We start from the raw sequence: 21399 nt of genomic DNA on the forward strand, positions 1-21399 counted from the left end.
ACTGGACTCTCTGCACATTTATAGCTCTTTTTGGTATAGTATATAGAGAGCCAGCTTCCGACAGCAGTGTGATGGGTGAAGAAGTGTGAGATATATGTGTGCAGTTTATGTCCTTTAAGTTGTAAGCAGCCCGGCCAATACCCGCATCCGGGGTTAGACTTACTATTTTTTGAGCTGGTGATCACACCACTTTACTAAAATGCATTAGTCATGCATTATATCTCCAGGACCCCCATACTAGGAGCTAACAAGCAGAACAGAGGGACGAGATGTGGAGAGAAAATTGACATTGTTTTCTAACATAGAGTGATCATAATGGATCATAATGGGAGTGATTGGGACACTCTGAAGACAACTACCCCCTCCACAGGCCTCAGTCATATTTAATTCAGAGTTTCATAATTGAAGCATTTTAAATATTATTTACAACAATATCATTGTTGTTACTTATTTATCAGACCCTCCAGGATTTCGCGATTTCGCGGTTTGCCGCGAAATCGGCACTTTTGTAAAAATGCAGCAATTTTTACAAAAGTGCCTGCAAAATTGGCACTTTTGTAAAAATGGCGGGATTTTTACAAAAGTGCCCGCAAAATCTAGACATCCAGACCCCTTTCAAGGGGGCGGGGTGGGTCTGCGGAGGGGTGGGGGCGGGGGGGGGGTGGAAAGAGCCATCTGGTCGATCTCAGGCCTCTGGAGGCAGTGGCAGCCCCTGCTCCTTGGGAAGCCTGGGAGGGGCAGCTCTGTGGGACCCCCAGGGGTGTTTCCTGCTGATCCCACGATCGAGGGGAGAAAGAGGCGGGTTGTAACTCGGAGGCTCCAAGCAGAGTATCCGACCTGCGCAGGGGAGGGGGGGCTGTCACTGACGGCTCTTTCAGAGAAAGCCGGTTCTGTAATTACAGGAACATTTAATGCAGCTGCACACCAGGGGATCGGACCCTGCCGGAAGCCTGACCCTGCCCCAGCCCTTCTGGGGGCTTCCTTCACTCTCCTGGCTCCCGAATGGGCCCTTGTCTGCAGACATGCACTGCCCGGGGCCCCGAGGGGCCCTAGGAGGGCTCAGTGTCCGCAGACAGCAGCAGCTTCAGAGAGTTCAAGGGCATCAGTGACCCGGCGGCATATGCGTCAGACGCACTTCAGACCAACACATACAGGCATCAAACACACAGACCACAAACACACCAGGGACCAACACACACAGACCACAAACACACACAGACCACAAACACACAAGGGACCAACACACACAGACCACAAACACACTCAGACCACAAACACACCAGGGACCAACACACACAGACCACAAACACACCAGAGACCAGCACACACAGACCATACTCACACCAGGGACCAACACATACAGACCACAAACACACTGGATCCCAGCACACACAGACCACAAACACACCGGAGACCAACACACACAGACCATAATCACACCAGGGACCAACACACACAGACCACAAACACACTGGAGCCCGGCACACACAGACCCCAAACACACTGGGAACAACACACACAGACCATAAAACACACCAGGGACCAACACACACAGACCACAAACACACCAGAGACCAACACACACAGACACACCAGGGACCAACACACACAGACCACAAACACACCAGGGACCACCATACACAGACCACAAACACACTGGAACCCAGCACGCACAGACCACAAACACACTTTAAATGCTCAATCCTCACTTCTGCCATCTCTTGGCAGGTAATGGTATACAAAGCATTAGCAAACAGACTCCAGCATGATCCAATATCTCAGCCACACTAGTCTGTCTTTCCAGAAACGCAGCTTTGCTACTTGTATATTGTGTTTCTCCTTTAGAAATGTGACATCATATGGAATTTTCAGGGCCTCCTTCATTCTCAATCAATTTTTTGTACCACACTCGAGATTTATAACACATTTTAGGTTTTTTTTTTGCATTCCTATTAAGATCTGAAAGATAATTCTAACAAGCTTGTTTGTAACTGTCTCCAAAATGCAGACTATTATAACATGCCTTTTGGACATGATCTGTTTTGTTTCCGCGATGAATGAGTTGGTTAACACTGGTGGTGTTTCATGGCCCTTTACTTTTTGATAACGCCCTCACAGATGGCTATTCATATTACTATAGGTGATCCCAAAACTTTATTTTGAAGGGAAAAGCTAGACAGCCCTACTAGCTCGTGACCACACCCTGGCACACATAATTATGCACGTGTGGTACTAGACACTGTTCACAGTCTGGGTGGAAAATCTACTCGACAACACTCTACTCAACTCCATGCCACTCTGGAATACTATTCCACTCACCACTACTCTAAGTAATTCTGCTGCGTGCCCAGTGTGCGGCGAGCCCTGGGGGGGATTGCTTTTGGGGCATTTATTCATTAACATGTTTATGTCCTATATGCAGCCTTGAAGCCAAACAAAGTGTCTACATTGTAAATAAACCAAAAATACATAGCTTCATGTTGTTAAACAACAACAAAAACTAAGATATCTGTGTTTGTTGTAGGAAAAACTGCCAAATAAAATGCCGCTAAATTGCCGCTAAATTTCCATATTTGTGCCGCTAAATTTGCTAATTCATGCCGCTATATCCAGATAATAACCATTGAAAATGCCATTAGTCCTGAATGGTTTTAGGTGTATGACAGTTGATGTGTTATATACCTGGAGGAAATAACAGAAAGTTCAGTAAGGGAACAAAATACCAGTTGGGTGGTATACTACTAGGACCCTCTGTCTCAATTTTGTAATGATGTATTTATGTAACCCTAATCACTCCACCTTTCCTCAATATGTAATCTTGAGTGAATATGTAACGTTTAATATGTAACTGACGCACACCCGAGTAATAGTAGTGATGCCTACTACCATGTTACTCTTTTTCCTTACTCTGACATCTCTGGGTAAAGTACGTGCTACATAAAAATGCAAAAATAAATAAATACTAGGGAACTCACAGAAATATGGTTTAAGTGTTTGAGCCTCGCCCTTAATTACAAACACCATATTTCTTTCAGAAAACCTTCGCTTTTTTCATCCCACTTAACGCCCTGCACTGGGCACAACCCAATACAATTTAAGCAAACAACGTTTGATCCCATGACCGCCAATGACATCCATATTCAGAAAGCGCTTTGACGCCTTACGAATGGTGAGAAATCGCTATACAGATGCGCTAAACATAACGTATTGTATTATTATGTGTGGAGGGGGAGATGTGGGAGGAGACACGAGGAGGAGGAGGGTGGAGACACACGGGTGAGAGGAGGCGCGCTGGGAGGGGTGACGATGGTGGTGGGGGCGGCCCCTCCATCGCACAATAATAAGAAGATCCCTTGCACCCCAGGAGGAGCTGCTTCGGCCCGGTCAGTGCCTGCTGCGAGGGGGTGGCGGGGTAGTGGGGGCATTTACTGTTCTTGGGCGGTGCCTTGGAGATGGCTTTGCATCAGCGGCTCGGTTCACGGCGCTCCTCGCGCCCGGGGCGGCGCAGGGGGCTTCGGGTTAGGGCTAATCTTCATGCAGCTGCCTAGTGTGGAAAATACATTGTAGGCGAGAAAGCACTACTTACTGCGAGAGAAAGTGGGGGTGGGTGGAGGACAAGAGGGGCCAAGGATACTGAAGGTCGCTTCTGTGAGAAGTACGGGGTAAAAGAAAGACGCGGTATGGAGGACATAGGAGAAAATGCGAGGCGTAGGCTTGTCTGCTAAGTTTCCGAGGTCCATTGATGCTGTCTTGGTCCAGTCATGTTTTCCCCTTTGAATTCTGGGACTTGTAGTCCTGCTGTATAACGGAATAGACAAGACAAGAAGTCACGGAATTCAAAAAAGAAAAACTGTACTGGAGCAGCACATTACGCGTGGACTTGGGGAAACTTTACAGAGCTGAGTTGGTGGCTGAAGTTGGACGGTTGAGGTTGTCCCACTCCCAGCTCTGAAATTAAAAATATGGCCAGACTGAGTGTGACTAAGCTTCTTGCACCCCTTTTAGATGGAGCTCTCTGTATGCTTGGAGACTGACTGAGGGGGTATCTTGCCGCGACTCTCTATAATAATGTACCCTTTCTAAGCCGGAAGCGATCTTGACGGAGATGTCTGCCCTTCCTAGTTTTATTTTTGACTCCCCGGATACATAGACAATTAGAGGAAGTTTCTTCGCTCCTTTTCAGAGTGAACGTCCTGTGCATACTGGATGTTAGTCAGGCATACTCTCCCCCTCCAACTGAGACGGCTCACTCACTGTGTGCTCTGAGGCAATAAGACTAGTCCATAGAGAGCCTCTTTGCCTTCCGCTTCTCGCTAGAGGAATATTCACCAGTCACTCTGAGTGACTATTAAAGATACTCCTTGACTCACTCACTTGCCTTCGTGTGCTTTGGTCGGCTGTGATAGAAGTGCACGATTCGAACCCCTTTAGGGTGAACTCCCGAGTTTTCCATCAGAAATAATCCACGGTCTCCATTCCCGCGTTAACTCCAAAATGTGGTCTCTGAGCGGCTGAGACTGGGGCTCTCAGTGGACTAACGTCCTCACGAGACTCACGTGCCCCTTGTGTGCTTTGACCGGCTGTGGGTGACGGACCCCATCGAGGTGAACTCTGCACATCTGTCTGTGAGAGGGGTTTTATGGTTGGTTACTCGTGACTAAACCTTATTTTCCAATAACGTAAAATTAAAATATTATCTGTGATGCAATGGACTTTACCCCCTGGCCTGGCACCTTGTGTGGCCCTGAAGGGAAGCCCCACCTTCAGGCTGGGCCGTGCGACCTGCTGTAGACACCCGGCCCTCATGCACGCTCTCGAGTGTGGCCCTGGACTTTGGTATCCGGCTTTGGGGCAGATGCTTCCTTGATGATGATAGCAGGCCGGGCCTTTACATTCGTTGCTGGTACCTACCTTAGGTAGGATTACTTGGGCGGGCTATAGTATCAGACCGACACAAGCCATCCACGCGGCCCCTTGAAACGGCCCTGGAATCGATGCTGTGCCTTCTGTCACTTTTCAGATTCCCGCCTCGAAGGAATCTTGTAGTAGTAGTAGAAAGCTTTATTCGATTTTAGAACAATATAAAATCATAAAAGCATCAATCAATATATACAATTTCATATACATCATAAGTACACAATTAAAATAGTATTAAACAAAGTGTGTGAGCACACGTATAATAAAGCCTTACATCCGTACTATAGTTCTTACAGCTAAAAATACAAAGTCAAGCATGTCGATCAACAATGATCTATTTGTTCTATAAAATTACCGTTAGTCTCCAAAGTGGCTCGGATTTTCAGACAGGTTTTTAAATACATGGCTATACATTTGGCATTTGATGCTGTATCTAAGAATTGTAATGCCATAAAGGCAGGACGACATCTTCTCAAACCAAGGGACAATAGGATAGGAATAATCCATTGTTTGCGTGGTACATCATAATATTTGCAGAACAGTAGTACATGTATATTTGACTGTTCAGAGGTACCGTCACAGGGACACTGGATGATGGGGATTGGCCAGTCCTGTCTCCCTGGAAATATGACCAAACGGAAAAACAAATTAAGTCTAAACCGAGTCAACAGGTACTTCTCGTAAGTAGTCAGACAGAAAGTAAGATACGGCTGGATGCCCAAGGAGCGTTGGATGGTTAAAATATGGCAGTTTGTGGCTTTGTGGGATTCTTGAGCCAAGCGGATTTCCCCCAGATGAGATAAGCACAGCAATCGTCGGGCCTTTCCAGTAATAGTATTTAAGACTGCCGGGTCTTTGAAATATTTAGAGAGGCCCAGGTCATTTAAGAAGTTATGTACATATAGCAGCCATGGAACGTTCAACCAATTATCTAAAACCAGACAGTCTTCAATTAATGCACGGGTTAGGTGGCACTGCTCCGTCGTCCAAATGCGATGCCACAATAGTGTTGGCTGGATTTTTATGTGGTCAACAATGTAGTCCATGCCTAATTCCATGTGACAGGCATAGGTTGGAGAGGATTGGGGAACGGCCAGAAGATAGCGGATGAAGATGTTCTCAACCCTTTGTAAATTGGCCACAGGTACATAGCCCCACACCCCAGCGCCGTATATAGCTGCGCTATGGCATTTGGCGTAGTATATTTGCAGAAGTTCTTTGGGGGGCGGTTTACCTATTTTAAGGGAGAAGGCAATCAATGCGGCGGAGGCTCTTAAGAATAGGAGATATCTACTTTCAGTGGCCGATTTCCAGGAGGAGGTATTGTCAAAAAGTATACCTAAATAGGGATAAGTCTTGGTACAATCCAACTTTGCATTATCAATACAAATCGATTTATGCTTAGATCTCTTTTTCCCAAAGTGCATGACTAATGTTTTCTTTATGTTGACCTTTAAGTCCAACAAAGCCATGAATTTGCAGTATGAATTTAATTGGATCTGGAGTTGGACTGGGGTTTGGGCCATAACTACTACGTCATCCGCATAGAGTAACGCAGGATTCGGACGACTGGCGATTGTTGGAAGGTCCTGACTCCCTTCTAACATGGCCTCCTCAAGGCCATTTGTATATAAGTTAAATAGAAAATCTTGTAGTAAAATATGCCACTACACGCAGAGTGGCCGATTTCCAGGGGTGTGCGTTGGAGCAGGAGCGGGGTTGATAAAGAGCAGTGGATTTTTAAGGGGCTGGAGGACAGAGTAAGGGGGTGTCCGAGACGGGCAATGCGCGGAGCAGCGTGGCAGGGAGCTATCCCTGGAAATCGAGTTTTGTCAAACATTTTGAGAGTGGTGATGCAGGCGGCTGGCATTCACTGGGGTGCTGTGGGCGTTCAGAGGCAACAAGTAGGGGCTTGAGGCGAAGTTGCTGAGTAAGCAGTATGCAGATACACAGATACAAAGGGAGGGGCAAGGCAGTGAGGAAAGTCATAAACGATGGCACTGCATGGGGATGGGTATTAATATATTTAGATTTTTGTTTGCGGTTGATTTATGTTTGAGAGAGCCATACAGATTTGAGAAGCAATGGAAACGGTCTACAAGAAGCAGCGTCGACGTTCCGCTGGAAAACGTGCCCCCACAAAGGACAGCGGCCCGGGAAAGAGTTACCCATGACAATGTCCCTCTGAAGCTTGCCCAGTGCTGAGGAATGGGTTGTGTGCTGTTCTTCTGGTGCTCTTGGGCTCCAGTCTCACGCTAGCAGCTGTCTTCTTTTCAATAAATGACCTTGAGTGATGAGCTTTAACCTCTATGCTTACACTGTCTCCCCTTTTTCCTTTGGCCCAACCCCTTGCCACCGCCCCTCCATGCCATCTCACCTCTTTCCTGCCTTCTCTACTCTTTCTTTCTCGACAGCCTGGCCATTGTCTGCTGTGGGCGCCACTTGAAGCAAAAACCCTTTTCACGATTTGGGGGGTGATACGGGGTGCCCGCAATGGAGGATAAACGAAAGAAGAGGAGCCCCAAGGTGTGCCTTGCCCAGGCACCTCCGCCAGGGGTCTTGCGCAAGTTGCCTGTCCCTGCCAGCAAAAGTGCCACCTTCACCCTCTGCCCGCCTCACCCTTCCTCACCAAAACAGAGGAGCAAACTCAAGAGGTTAGTTGCTGGTGATGGTAGTGTGGGGGTAGACATCAGGCAGTGATCTCCTTCGATTGTCCAGATCTTGGCGGTAGAGCCACAAATGCCAGCTAGAAGCTCAGTGTTGGGTTCCTGGTAGAACTGGGCGACCTGGTCGAGAGAATAAGTTACTAGGAGCCACATTCTTGTGACCAGGTGTTTGGAGGAGACAACCTCAGCTCAGATAAGCCACCATGTTCTGTGCAGAATAGAATCAGACCATTAGATGCCAACAGAAACTTAATGCTGGGTAAATGTTACAGTTGTCATAAATAGAGAGGCACTTGCAAGGCGGACCTATTAGAGGTTAGCCCTTAGAAATCCTAAAATTTCAGATGAAATATCAGTTTTAGTCTAAATCTCTGAAATTCTGCACTGACAGGCTTGGATCTGGAGATGCTTTGAAGCTCTTATCAGTAGCATAATACATCCGGATTCTCCTGCCTGGTCACTTTTCCAATATGTGTGATCTGAAGTTGGACAGGTTGCCCTTTTAGCTGGTCTTTTATGTTTGTGAGTTCTGCCATTGCAGTCTTTCTTCTATCTATTTATTTATTTTATTTATTTAAAAGATTTTATATAGCGCTGCTGGACCCAAGAGTATCAGAGCGCTTTACAAAGTAGGGCAACATATCAGAATAAAAATAACAATGTGCATAATATTCACATGGGATAAACCCTAGCATTCAAAGGAGAGATGAGGAGAGAGAAACAGAGAGATCACTAAGGGAACGTTGAATGTTGAAATTTAATAGAGAGATGGGCGTGTAGAGAGGGGGAGGGGGTAATAAGAGGAGAGGGAAAGGGGTGGGTATAGGAGTGAAACAAGAAAGGGAAAAACAGAGTGAGCAGAGTCGAGATCGGTAACATTAGGTACCCCAATATTTGTTGAGAAGAAGTGTTTTGAGTCTTTTATTGAAGATAGGGTAAGAGGGGTTGCAGCGAAGATCTTTGGGGAGAGAGTTCCAAATCGAAGGAGCATAACCCGAGAATGCACGGGATTGGGTCTTTTTACATTTGAGTCTTTGAGGGATCAGGACAAGTGAGTTAGTGCTTCTCAGGGACCTGGAGCACCCTGCTTTTTGTAATTTGGTAAGGTAAGAGGGAGTGTTTTGGTGAATCACTTTGTGAGTAATGCATGCAATCTTGTAGGTGGATTGGCCTTCTATTGGGAGCCAGTTGAGATTTTTAAGGACTGGGGAGATGTGATCAAATCTTTTACAGTCAGAAATAAGTCTTGCAGCTAGGTTGAGAACAGATTTGTCGGAGCCGGATGGATTTTAGGAGTGCCAGCAAGTGTGGTGTTACCATAGTTGATCCTGGAAAGGACAAGTGATTGGACAATGATTTTGAAGTCGTCAGCTGGAATAAAAGGTTTAGTTTTTTTGAGGTGGTGTAGGGTGAAAAGAACACTTTTGGCTGCATTTTTAATGTGGGGGATGAGGGTAAGATTCGGATCAATGCTGATGACTAGGGATTTGACAGAATTAGAGGTGGAGAGGGAGCAGTTAAGAGCTTTGATGTCATTGATCCAGAGTTAAATGGGAAGGGGATTGTTTTTGGGGGTGAAAATGATGGTTTCAGTTTTTTAGGATTCAGTTTGAAATGATTAAGATGGAACCAGGATTGGACTCTATTCAGGATATCGTTGAGGTGAAGGATGTCGTTGTGGGATTTGATCTTGTAGTATAGTTGGGTATCATCGGTGTAGAGGTGGTAGCTGATTTTAGCTTGTTTGAGAATGAGGGCGAGTGGTTCCATGAAAAGGTTGAAAAGGGTTGGGGAGAGGATAGAACCTTGTGGGACACCAAGTGAGACAGGTTGGGGTTTAGAGAGGCAGTGACTAAGTTTAATTTGTTGATCTATTTTGAAGGAACGAGGAGAACCATTTGAATACAGTGCCTTCAAAACCAAAGCGATCTTTGAGAGTGTTAAGAAGGGTGGGATGGTGGACAGTGTCAAATGCAGCCGAGAGGTCAAGGAGGATAAGTATTGAGGATTCTCCTTTGTCTAGAGAGCAATGAATGTCGTCTGTAATATTGAGCATAGTAGTTTCGGTACTGCATCCCTTTCGAAAACCGGATTGGAAGGCGTCAAGGAGATTGAAGGAGATGATATGGTTATCTAATTGTGATAGGACACATTTTTCAAGGGCTTTGGAGAGGAAGGGAAGGTTAGAGATGGGGTGTAAATTGTTAAGGTTATTAGGGTCAGCAGAGGTATTTTTAGGAATGGGGGAGATTTGACCTAGCGGAAGGGAGGCGGGGACGCAGCCAGTAGAAAGAGAGGAGTTGATGATGTTGGTCCATATTGGGGCAATGGTGTATTTGAGTTCTTGAACCAAGTGGACGGGAAGTTGATCTTTGGAGTGAGAGGATGGTTTGAGTTTAGAGATAATGTTGATGATAGTGTTTTCGGATACTAGACTAAATTCACTCCATGAAGCATTGTTTTAGCAAGGTGATCCATAGTAGTGGAGTCAAGCTGGGGGAGAGCAGGGAAGGGTTGAGACGGAGGCGCAACTAGAGCCGAATTTCGGGGGTGGGCTAAGGAAAAATTTCGGGGGGGGGGGGCTGAACCTTTAATCTGTAGGCAGAGTGGAGCTGCAGGGCCTCCAACAAGGGGTGAAACAACAGCCAGGCCTAATTAGCATTCAAATGGTCTTTTAAAGACCTGTTAAACGATCGGGTGCGGCTGTGTGTGTGCCCGGGATCTGTCTCATCCCGGGCTGCCACACACGACGGGGGGGCTGAAGCCCGGTGAGCCCAATGGGTGTTGCGCGCCTGGGTTGAGAGGGATCGTGATGAGGGGGAAAGGAGGACAGAGGAGTATTAGGAATGTTAAGGAGGGTGTGTTGGTTGAGGGGATGTTGGAGTGAGAGAGGGGGTGGAGAAGGATAGTTCGATCTTCTTAACTTTATTAGAAAAGAAGCTGGCAATTTCTTCGCATCTTTCAACAGAGGCCAAAATTTTAGGAGGGCCAGAGGAAGTTTGTTTTTTGACGATGTTAAAGAGTTCCTTTGGACAGTTTCTAGCCTGGTCAAGTTGTGACCGGAGAAAGGAGGATTTCTCATTGAAGATATGTTTTTTGTATTGGGCTCTGGCGTTTCTAAGGAGCGCTAGATTATTAGGGGTGGGATGATTCCTCCAGGCACATTCTGATTGTCTGAGAAGTGATATGGACATTAGAGGGAGGGAGGGAGGTGAATAGAAGGAAGTGCATTCTTGGAATGGGGGGATAAAAGGGGGTAAATGGTGGATCTGGAGGCGTCGGTAAGGAGATGTGTAAGGTGGAGGATGTGGGGGGATTGTTCAGGTAGGGGTTATAAGGGAAGGAGCGTGTAGCAGAGCATAAGGAAGTCGCGGTTAGAGAGGAAGTAAGAATCGGGGAGCAGTTGAGAGGGGAATTGGACAGTTTAGTGGAGTCACTGGGGGGGGATTCATAGGTAGAGGAGGAGGGGAGAGAGACGTGTATATTGGGAGACTGGGAGACAAGGGTGTCGTAACAGGTTATAGTGTTGAGCGGGGGTGGTAAGTAGTGATTGGGAATAATTAAAATGATTGGGGGAAGAGGCGTGGAAGATAGTGTGAGTAGAATTAGGGGGAGGGGGTGAGGGGAGTCACTGCTTGTACTAGTGTTGGAAGCAGGGAGGGTAGAGTGCGTTAGGGAAAGGGTAACATTATTGGGTGTAAGAGAGGAGGAAGGTAAGTCAGGTAGGGGAGATAGGGGGGTTGGAGGAACGAAGGGTGAAGAAGGAACTAGGAGTAGGGGTGAATCAGAGAGAATTGACAGGGGGGCCAGGTAGGAGATGGAAAGAGATGGGTCTAGGTGTAGAGGGAGAGAGATGGAAGGGTTTAAGGACTGTGTGAGGGATTGTGGTATATCTTCATGATTGGCGGAAGAGGTGGTGGAAATAATGGGAGGAGAATTAGGGGGGGTGAGGGGAGTCATTGCTTGTAGTATTGATGGAGGCATGGGGGAAGAGTGCGGTTGTGGAAGGGTCACAGTATTGGGGGTAAGAGAGGAGGAAGGAAAATCAGGGAGAATGGATAGGGGGTAGGAGAAACGAAGGGTGATGAAGGAACTTGGAGTTGTGGTGAATCAGAGAGGAGTGACAGGGGGGCTGGGGAGGAGATGGGTCTGGGGGTAGGGGGGGAGAGAGGGAACGGTTTATGGAATGTGTGAGGAATTTAGATAGAGCGCTAAAGTGGTGTTCAAAGATGTGGAGATGGTTTTCAGATGCTTGGATGAGAATGTTTCCAGATTTGTAGATGGAGATATCTATTTCACCATGAAAGGAAGGAGAGTTTCAGACCGTATGGGATATTGTGGGAATTAGTGATAGGGAGATGTCGGAGAAATAGGCTTTTCCATTTAGATGGGCGTTTGGTGAAGAAGATGTAGTTGGTGATGATGGTGGAGTTAAGACTATTATGGTGATCAGCAAATAAAGTTTCTGGATGGAGGCAGAGGAGTTTGTGTTTTAAGTTTTTCTTACCATGTTTGGAGAGGTGGGAGGGGTATAGGATAGACCAAGAGTTATGGCCAAACTTCGAGATGGGAGAAGCTGAGATAGAGGGGGGATGGGTGAGGGAAGGCATGATTAGGAGACTGGGGAGAGAGAGAAGAAGGAAACAGATTAGACCTTACTAAACCTTAAAATAAGAGTGTAGAATGCGGAAATAGGGGAAGAGGGAGTTAGGATATATATAGCCAGAGCAGTGTGAGCCCATGGAAGCTTCAGTTCTAGGGCTCTTTCAGTGGCCAAAAATGGCCATAGTACACAAGAACATCGACTGTACAGTGCACATAACAATTTACATTGTTTGTATGTGCTTGACTTACACACTGTGCATATCAACTGAGTGGCTGCTCATGCTATCGACAGTTGAAGGATGGGAGACTTGGCTAGCCCTGCTATGTTTCACACATTGGCCCTGCAGGATTTGAATGGGCGTTCAGCCCGTGAGCTACTGAATTTGCGAGCAGGCTCGGTTAATGCAGGCTTTTCCCCCTAGGTTTACTTGTTTTTCTTTTTCGTTTCTCATTTTCTTTCTTCCCTTACTTTGATTCTTGCAAATCCTTTTTATTTTTCGTAGCCTTTCTGTGGCTTTCTTTCTTCCCCATTCTCTTTCCCATTAACTATTTCTTCTTACTGATTTTCTCTTTTTTAATTGATTTGTTCTTCATTCTTTTTATTTCTTTGCTTTTATTTTTCTCATCCCTTTCTCCTCTCCATTCATTTTCTTTTGTTTTCTCTTCAGTACTCTTCTACTTTTGTTCTTCAGTTCTTTACTATTGCTTTTTGGTCTATTGGATTATGTTTTTTGCCTTCCTTCGGGCTATTTAATCATAGCCATATTTTGGGTTTCTCTTTAAGTTTCCCCCATCTTTCACGTTTTATTCCGTTCTTTAGGGTTTTTTTGGTCTTTCTTTTTCTTTAATTTTCTATTTCTTCTTTGATTTCTTTCTGTAGTTTCCTTTTATTTAGGCCTGACCTAGAGCCTCATCTATATACACCAATAGATGAAGGATGATTGAAGGCCATATATGTTTGAGTGTGTCTGCCTATATATGCACACACTTAAACACATACATATGTACATACATATACACACACAAGGTTCAGTCCGCCACCTTCATTATTGGTGTGTTCAATTGTCAGTCATATATTTTGCTTCCGCCCACCACAGGCTACAGCTTGGAGCAGTGGATCAGCCTTTGGCTAACTTTAATGCGAATGACGTTTTTTTCTTGCACATGTGCACCTCTGCCTAGAAATTTGTTCACTTTACTGCCAGGACTGATAGGTCAACTTTTGCTTTCATTTTGCTAACATTTCATGTTTTTTATTCATCTATTTTTGCAATATATCATTTGTATTTACTGTTTTACTAATATATGCGGGTCACCTTTTAGGGGGCAGCAGTTTGACTCTTTATTACGCTTACACTTTTAATGTCCATGAAATATGTTTGCAAAAAAGAAATACAAAAAAATCACAGGTTTGCTAATGCTGGGCGAATTGGCTTTGTCAGTGCTTGCCTCCTTTGAGATAGTTCTGCTACTTTCCCCTTAACCCGTTGGCTGCTTACGCTTTTTTGCAGCAGTGCGGCCGTTTTAAACGGGTGCGGTTGCGTCGGCCATTGGCCGACGGCAGCACCAGTGAGGTAGTGCTGCCGTCAGCCAACAGTAGTGCTGCCGTCGGCCAACGGCAGCAGCCAACGGGTTAAAGAGGTTTTATGTCAGTTGACAGGAAATATTTGTTTTAGCTTTTCAGGTCTTCACCTAGAAAGCGGTTTGTTAGAAGTGCCTGCTCATAATTTGGTCATTTGAGGGTCTTCCAGCATAAAACACTTCTCGAATGTTCCCACGGGCTTGCAGGTATGATGGGTGTTTGAGGTTGTAAGTGTCCATCTTCTCATAGACCATGGCTTATCATTTTTCCGCACAGGGCAACCAAGGAGAAGGCCCGGGCCCCTCAGCCTGCAAGCAGCTCAGTGACGGGGGCTCCCCTGCAGCACTCCTTCCTGACCGACGTGTCCGACGTGTGCGACATGGAGAGCGGCCTCCTTAACCTCCTGAACGACTTCCATTCTGGGAAGCTGCAGGCCTTTGGTGAGCTGGCAGGGGCTGTGTGTCCATCTGAGCACAAGGGCCCTTGAGGACGCTGGACGTCGCCGCCCTCCCCCAGGGCTGTGTAGGGAGCTGAGAACAAAGACCTAGTGACAGCCAGGAGTATAACGTCTTGGGGTGCCACAGAGCTGGGGATCTCTGTCTGAGAATAATGGCCCCTGAGTGCTCTGGGCCTCGCAGTCCATGTGAGAGGGCTCCTGGTGGTGATGGGTGTGGTGGTTCGAGCTCAAGGGTCCTTCTGCAGAGAGGTCTGAGGCAGGGCTCGAGTCGGGGTACCACGCGGGTGGACGGCGTCCCACTACTTATTTTAATGGGAGTTCGATAACTGGAGCAAATGAAGCCACAAGTTCCCTCTTTGCCCTCTCTGGGGCGAGATCTGAGCTCATTCAGAACGCTGCTCACGTGCTGGCTACTCTGATGCAATCGCATCTAAGGGGTGAGCGAGGGGAGGTAATGAGTCAGATGGTGCAAGCGACCTTTCGTGACATCACTTCCTTTCGTGACGTCAGCGACCCCCCACTTCTTTTTTTTAGGACTTGTGCTCAGGTCTGAGGGTTCTCATAAGGAGCCTTATATTTTTCTCAGAATAGGGGTCCTGTCCTCAGCAATGTCTGTTTGAGCAGAGACGTTTTAAGGCATGGGCAAAGTGGGCTCTGGCCCATGGCCCCAGCCTTTCAGAGAGGCCACCTGGGGCCGCATTACACATGGCTGTGCCGGCGCTAGTTGTGGCTGTGTGTGTGCCAGAGTGTGTTTGTGTGCGTTTGCGTCTGTGCGCTAATACCCTGTGCGCTCCGACGCAAATGCACATAAACACAGAGCTCAAAGACTGCGCCACTATACAGCGCTTTACAGACTGATCCTCTGTAATAGGATCGGGTGCATACTCTGGCGCACAGCGACAACTAGCGCCTGCGCAGTCATGCGTAATACGGCCCCTGGTAGAGACAGCTCGGTTCTCGCCCTTTGAATAATTCTCAAGTAGATTGTTTTAAATACTGTTTTTTTATAATTTATTTTTAATGTGATTCGTGTGTGAAAATCTATTATAGACATTTTGCAGAGAAATGTGATTGTTTCATGCAACATCCATAAAAAAAGTTTCTTTTAGTTCCAAACAGGACCTCGCATATGATGAGAAATGGGAGGATGTCACAGAAATTATTCGCAATGCAATTAATGAGCTGCTGCTGTGTTACCATATTGAAAACACAGAAAATCCCTTAATATTAGATGTAAACACATTTCGAATTTGGACCAGAGTCCCTGAGCACGGTCAGTGACCTGCCTAAAAGGGTAACAAAGCGCTGATACTGGATCATAAATTCAAAGCTGTTCTGAACAGGGGCCCCACAATAGGTTTGGCCCAGGTCCCCAAAATCTCTAAGATGTCCCTGTGTTTGAGTGCCCTCAAGGGCACTAGGTATCTCTGTACGAGCACAGGAGCCCTAATCCGTCAAGAGTTCGGGGTTTCTGTCCAAGTACAAGGCCTGGGTATGTCTGTCCGAACACAAAGGCCTTCCAGTCAGCCATGAGTCTGAGTATCAAGGGAGTTGGTGTCTCATATACAAGCATAAGGGAACTCGAGTCTGACACGGAGTGGCACAGTGAAATCAATGTGCAAAGGTGCTCCAACGAGCTAGTGTCTGCGTCAGAGTACAAAGGCCATTGTGGTAGCTGAGAGTCTCTGTTTCCATACGATGCCCTCGAGGGAGTTGTGTATATCTGCCCAGCAGGAGATCTGCAGATATATACATTGCAAACCATGCAATATTTCATTCGGTGCTCCTCTACACTACAGGGGACACATAGCCTAAACAACTTGTTGAACGATGGACCATCATAACCCCCCAAAATAAGGCAAGCAATAAAGTCCTTTGGCCTATCCCTGACACTCTCAAACACAATCACATCCACTGTAAATAGAAAGAACACCACAGGGTGGCTAAGCTAGAACATAGACCACCCTTCGATCCTCTCAATGACGTACGGAGTTTTCGCCACCCGATATTTGACAAAAACAGAGATAAAATAGTTACTAGCGCATCCAACAAAAAGTCAAACGTTCCCGTCACCCCAACCACAATTCAGTGTGTAATAAAATGACAGAACTCTGTGTAACCGGATATTTCAGACAGCTGAGCCCACAGAGTGACGTAGTCACAACAATAGCAGGTGCATGTATAGCAGGTCTGATTATTACATCAATGACGGTCATGCTAGTGACAGATATGTACCCGTGTTTGACATATCTGTGGAATACTTGGGTCTTCTGGGCTGGTTAGTGCCTTCCTCGCACTCAGTTCTGTTTATGGTATTGATGGTGAGTGAATGTTTGGCCCTGTCTGTGAGCCCGGTGGTCACGCTGTCCGGGTCGGGCCGGCCTCCCGTCCTCGAGCTAACCCGTTGACAGGCGCATGTCTCTTTCACAGTATGGTGTAGTCTTGTGGAGCGGTGATTGGCTCTTATCCACGGGCTCTTAAGCTCGAGTTCTGACGTTGCTCGTTCTCCCGCCCTGCAGGGAAGGTCTGCTCCTTCGAGCAACTGGAGCACGTGCGAGAGATGCAGGAGAAGCTCGCGCGCCTGCACTTCAGCCTGGACATCTGTGTGGAGGAGGTCAGCGAGGAGCAGAAGAAGCCAGTGGCCGACCAGAACCTGGAGCAGCTGCTGACCAACGTGAGTGCTCCCATGTTTGCGTGGCGTTTCAAACCCGGAGTGTTTCTAAGGACTCGTGGATCTAAGGCCAAGGCACAGTTACGTCAGACCTGTTCAATGGGGAGAAGGGGATTGGATCCTAGGTGTTCAGCTTCAACTGCTGACAGCTTGGTCAATTGACCACATCCCCTCCCAGTCTGACGCCCACCAAGCATTCTTCAGCCATAGCATGACAGGTGCCGCGCCTTAAGGGGGGAGAGTTACGAAGGTCTGGTGTCTGGGAATATCTGCCATAGGGAGCAATATCCTGAAATATTGTTACTGACTTTAACTCTCTAAATTGCATTTTGTTTTCTTGTTTTCCAGTTGGAAGAGCTGAGCAGTTCCATGTATCCTTTCATGATGTATGATGCAAGCGGGTTTAAGAACGAGGCTGGCCTTGTTCTTAGCAACTGATGGCATAGCAGGTCACTTTAACACACTGTTATAACATACCAGGGTATGTTCTCCCCCCAAACTAGCATTGCAGGTTACATTCACACCCGGCTGTAACATATCAGAGTATGGTCTCACCCAAAACTAGCATTGCAGGTTACATTATAACACCAAGCTGTAGCTTACCAGAATATGTTCTCGAATCTCACTCAAAACTAGCATAGCGGGTTACATTCACACCCGGCTCTAACATACCAGTGTGTGGTCTCACCTTAACTAACATAGCAGGTTACATTAACACCCAGCTGGAACATATCAAGGTATGGTCTCACCCAAACTAGCATAGCAGGTTATTTTAATACCCAGCTCTTACATGCCAAGATATGTTCTTACCCCAAACTCAAATAGTGGGATACATAAACACCCAATACCAACATGCCAGGATATGTTCACACCCTTACTAGTATAGAAGGTTACTTTAACAGCGATATGTAACATACCAGGGTATGTTCTCACCGGAACTAGCACAAAAGGGTATTTTAACACCCAGCTCTGACATTCTAGGGTAGGTGCTCATCCAAAGGTAGCATAGCAGGTTACATTAACCAGACCCCCTAGGATATTGCGGCATAGATTTGCAAATTTAGCGGCACAAAAATGGAAATTTAGCGGCACAAAAATTGAAATTTAGCGGCATTATTGCGGCACTTTATTTTACTTGAAATCATTTCTTTTCAGCCTTAAATCAATGTAAAGTAATTTATCTGTATTTTCCAATGTGAAATAGGCATGTTTAAAGTGTTTGTTGCTCTGCAGAAGCACAGCTCCCATCTACACCTCGGGAGAGGGGGCCCTATTACTTTTAGCACCCTTGAATGCACACCTGCCGGGGCACTGCTGACTACTGGACCCCTCCAGAATGTGCTACACCTGTGGGCTAAGAGGAGTGTTTTCCCGGGCCGGAGTGACTGTTCTTTACCAATCTGCTCGTCTCCATCTGCACGTGACTTAGGTTTTGAATGAAGTCCACAATTAAGTAACAGCAGAGGGGTGTGTACAGGGCTTTAAGTAGGATGGAAGACCTGGGGGGGGGGGATTCTCTCCTAGAGGCGTGGCCGATTTAATTAAGGTTGTGGCTTAAAACACCTAAGCTAAAAATCTACATTTAGTATAGTGTGCTGCCCCGAATGGCGCTTTGCTGCTACTGTCCATTCATCCATATATAACACAACGTGACCATGCAATTGATGACCTGCATATGTCTGCACTCCAGCACTCCCTCTGATAGATTATATGCCGTACACGGCTCCCATGGCTGGAAACTGACTTGCTCCCTCATTAATCGAAATAGGAATGTGTAATGCAAACTTAGTCTCTCACAACTTGGCCAGGAGGAAGCAGATATTGGAAGGTGGCACGTACTGACATGTGCGCGCACAGGCAATAAGAGGGCATTGTTTGTTTTGCTGTCTCCCGGTAAACACTTATTTGTAAATACCGCAGCCGAAATTGTATATAATGTGGCCATCTCGTTAGTCAGATGACTTTGCGATTTTTGCATCAATCGTGAAATGCTGGAGAGTCTGATTAGTATATGAGAGAAAGAGGCAACCCGACCATGTGAGCTGTGGTATTCAACCCTGACACCCAGCACTACTCATCCAGCTGAAAGGTATTCATTGTGTCTCTATGTGACCAAGCATATAGTGCAAGATTATACTGCATTTAATGGCCTTGGTAGGAATGGGGCCCATCTGAAGGGTTTGGGACCCCTGAAGAGTTGTCCCCTCCCATGTTATGCTCTTGCCAAGTCCTTTGGGCCTTTCAGTGGTGCTGACCTTTGTCAAACTCCCATAGTCACTGAACAGAGCAGTCAACCTTCTGACCACAGCAGAAGATAGACTAGTACCCGCATAGCCGAGGGGGCGGGGGAGAGGTATTCCTCCCTGTGCCTAAAAATGAATGTGTCTTTCGGTAATGCAACTATTGCTCATGTGAAGGGTTCTGATACCTTTGTGTCGAGTTTGTGCTATATTAAACCGCAACAACAACAAAAAGGACCTGCAGAGTAGGGATGTCTTTGGGTCTAATACCAGCCAGTAAGGACACGTAGAGTGGAGCTGTCCCTCCAATCATCCATCTTCTAGTGAAGGCTGAGAGAGCAGGGACACCCTCAGTAAGCCCTTATGGCAGGGCCTTGCACCGTACAGCTGGCTCTCACACATACATGCCTACATTTTTAAATAAAAAGAGGGAGATTATGATAGAGAATAAAAAGGGGGGCTTTATTTTCCTCCTTTTGGTACATTCAGGCAAAGGAAATTCTAGGCAGCAGACAGTTAAAAAAATAATTTGGGGCTTAAAAAATGGATGTCTCCTGCCTGAACCAGGTCTGCTGGCATGCATGCTCTGGTACACAGCTCTTGGTTACTCCATAGATGGCAGTCGCTGTGGTTAGTTTTTTCAAAATGAATATATCTCGTTTAAAACTGCAAGGTGTCTCAGCAAGGTGTCAGACAGCAGGCCTAGCCCTTGGATTAATGTTACTCGACAACAGTTATCGGACAGCAGAGCTACCCATTGAGATACTCATGTAAACATCAGCTACAACTCGATGCAGGTAATTATTTCAAGCACAAACACCAGCCCTTTGCTTTAACAGAGCTTCTGGTGTTTATAATACACGGAGACAGAACGTAAAAGCGGCAGCTAATTGAGCAGATTAGAGATAAAGGTCATCCATAAAAAAAAAACCTCCATTCCTCTATCCCCTCCCCTGCACCGCTCCTGCCACGGGCAAATAGGAACTGGAAAGTGAAGGAGGGGGGCTGGAGCGAAGAGACAGCAAGTGCACGGCGAGGGTTAAAAGAGAGGCATGCGCAGCTGAGAATGCAGCCTCTTAATGTGTTCAATCGTGTCAATGGGCAGGGCCCACTGACAAGAACGTACTTTGTGTTTCTTTTCTGAAATCCCTAATGCCGGCCGCAGTAAGAAGCAGGCAGGTATTTACAGCTGTACGGCGCCACGTAGTGACGTGTGCGCGTACAGCCAATAAGATGCAAGCATTTTTTTTATGCCTCCCGGAGACCCTTTTTCGCGGCCAGAAAGGTGAAAATCGCGGTAATCGCGCTCCTTTGCCGATTTCGCGATTATTTTGCGAATCGCGAAATCGCGATAAACTGGAGGGTCTGATTAACATCCAGCTCTAACATACCAGGATATGTTCTCACCCAAACTAATTGTAATTTCATGTACATAGCTCTTACTACCCCGATGAGAACTCAAATTGCTTTTCGTCAAAAAGCACTCTACTCAGTAACCCAAAAATAATTAGTGGCGAATTAGTGTAGGGAGATATGAAATTAATTTCAGCGGTGGACGTGTGAGTTTGTAATTTGGATTGAAAATTGACAGTCGAGGGATAGGAGAGGTAAGGGTTTGCATTTCTAAAGCATTCTTTACCTCTGGTGAGGTATTGAAGCGCTTTTCGACAGGTAGCCCGCTACTCCGAAAACCAAACAGGATTAGAGGAGAATTAGTATGGGGAAATATGAAGTCAGTTTTAGCAGTGGACATGTGAGTATATTAGTTGGATTGGAAAGGATAGTTGAGGGATAGAAGCGGAAATGCAGGTTACATTAACACTCAGCTGAAACATATGAGGGTATGTTCTCACCCAAAAGTAGCACTGCAGGTTACATTAACACCCAGCTGTAACATATGAGGGTATGTTCTCACCCAAAACTAGCATTGCAGGTTACATTAACACTCAGCTGTAATATCAAAGTACATGTTCTAACCCAAAACTAGCACTATAGGTTACATTAACATCCAGCTGTAATATCCCACTATATGTTCTCACCCAAAACTAGCACTGCAGGTTACATTAACATCCAACTGTAACATCCCAGTATATGTTGTAACCCAAAACTAGCACTGCAGGATACATTAACACCCAGCTGTAACATCCCGGTATATGTTCTCACCCAAAACTAGCATGTAGGTTTCATTGACATCCAGCTGTAACATCCCAGTTTATGTTCTAACCCAAAACTAGCATTGCAGGTTACATTAACACCCAGCT

The 21399-nt window shown here is 46.3% G+C and overlaps 1 protein-coding gene across 2 annotated transcripts in view; it reads left to right on the forward strand.

Moving 5' to 3' along the window:
- The first annotated feature begins 3247 nt into the window (after positions 1-3247).
- The window catches only part of CCDC28B (coiled-coil domain containing 28B), a 31965-nt gene continuing 13813 nt past the window's right edge, over positions 3248-21399 (forward strand). Inside the window, exons 1-5 of one of the 2 annotated variants that reach the window (XM_086955668.1) lie at positions 3268-3383; positions 7332-7571; positions 14047-14210; positions 16747-16901; positions 17247-17269. In XM_086955668.1, the coding sequence (XP_086811794.1) occupies positions 7411-7571; positions 14047-14210; positions 16747-16901; positions 17247-17269 (503 nt within the window). In that variant the 5' untranslated portion in view covers positions 3268-3383; positions 7332-7410. Of the gene's footprint in view, positions 3384-7331; positions 7572-14046; positions 14211-16746; positions 16902-17246; positions 17270-21399 lie in introns of both variants that reach the window. The other variant, XM_086955669.1, reaches the window with a different exon arrangement.

Source organism: Lissotriton vulgaris, chromosome 2_1 (genome assembly GCF_964263255.1).
Source record: "Lissotriton vulgaris chromosome 2_1, aLisVul1.2, whole genome shotgun sequence".
NCBI classification, from domain to species: Eukaryota; Metazoa; Chordata; class Amphibia; order Caudata; family Salamandridae; genus Lissotriton; species Lissotriton vulgaris.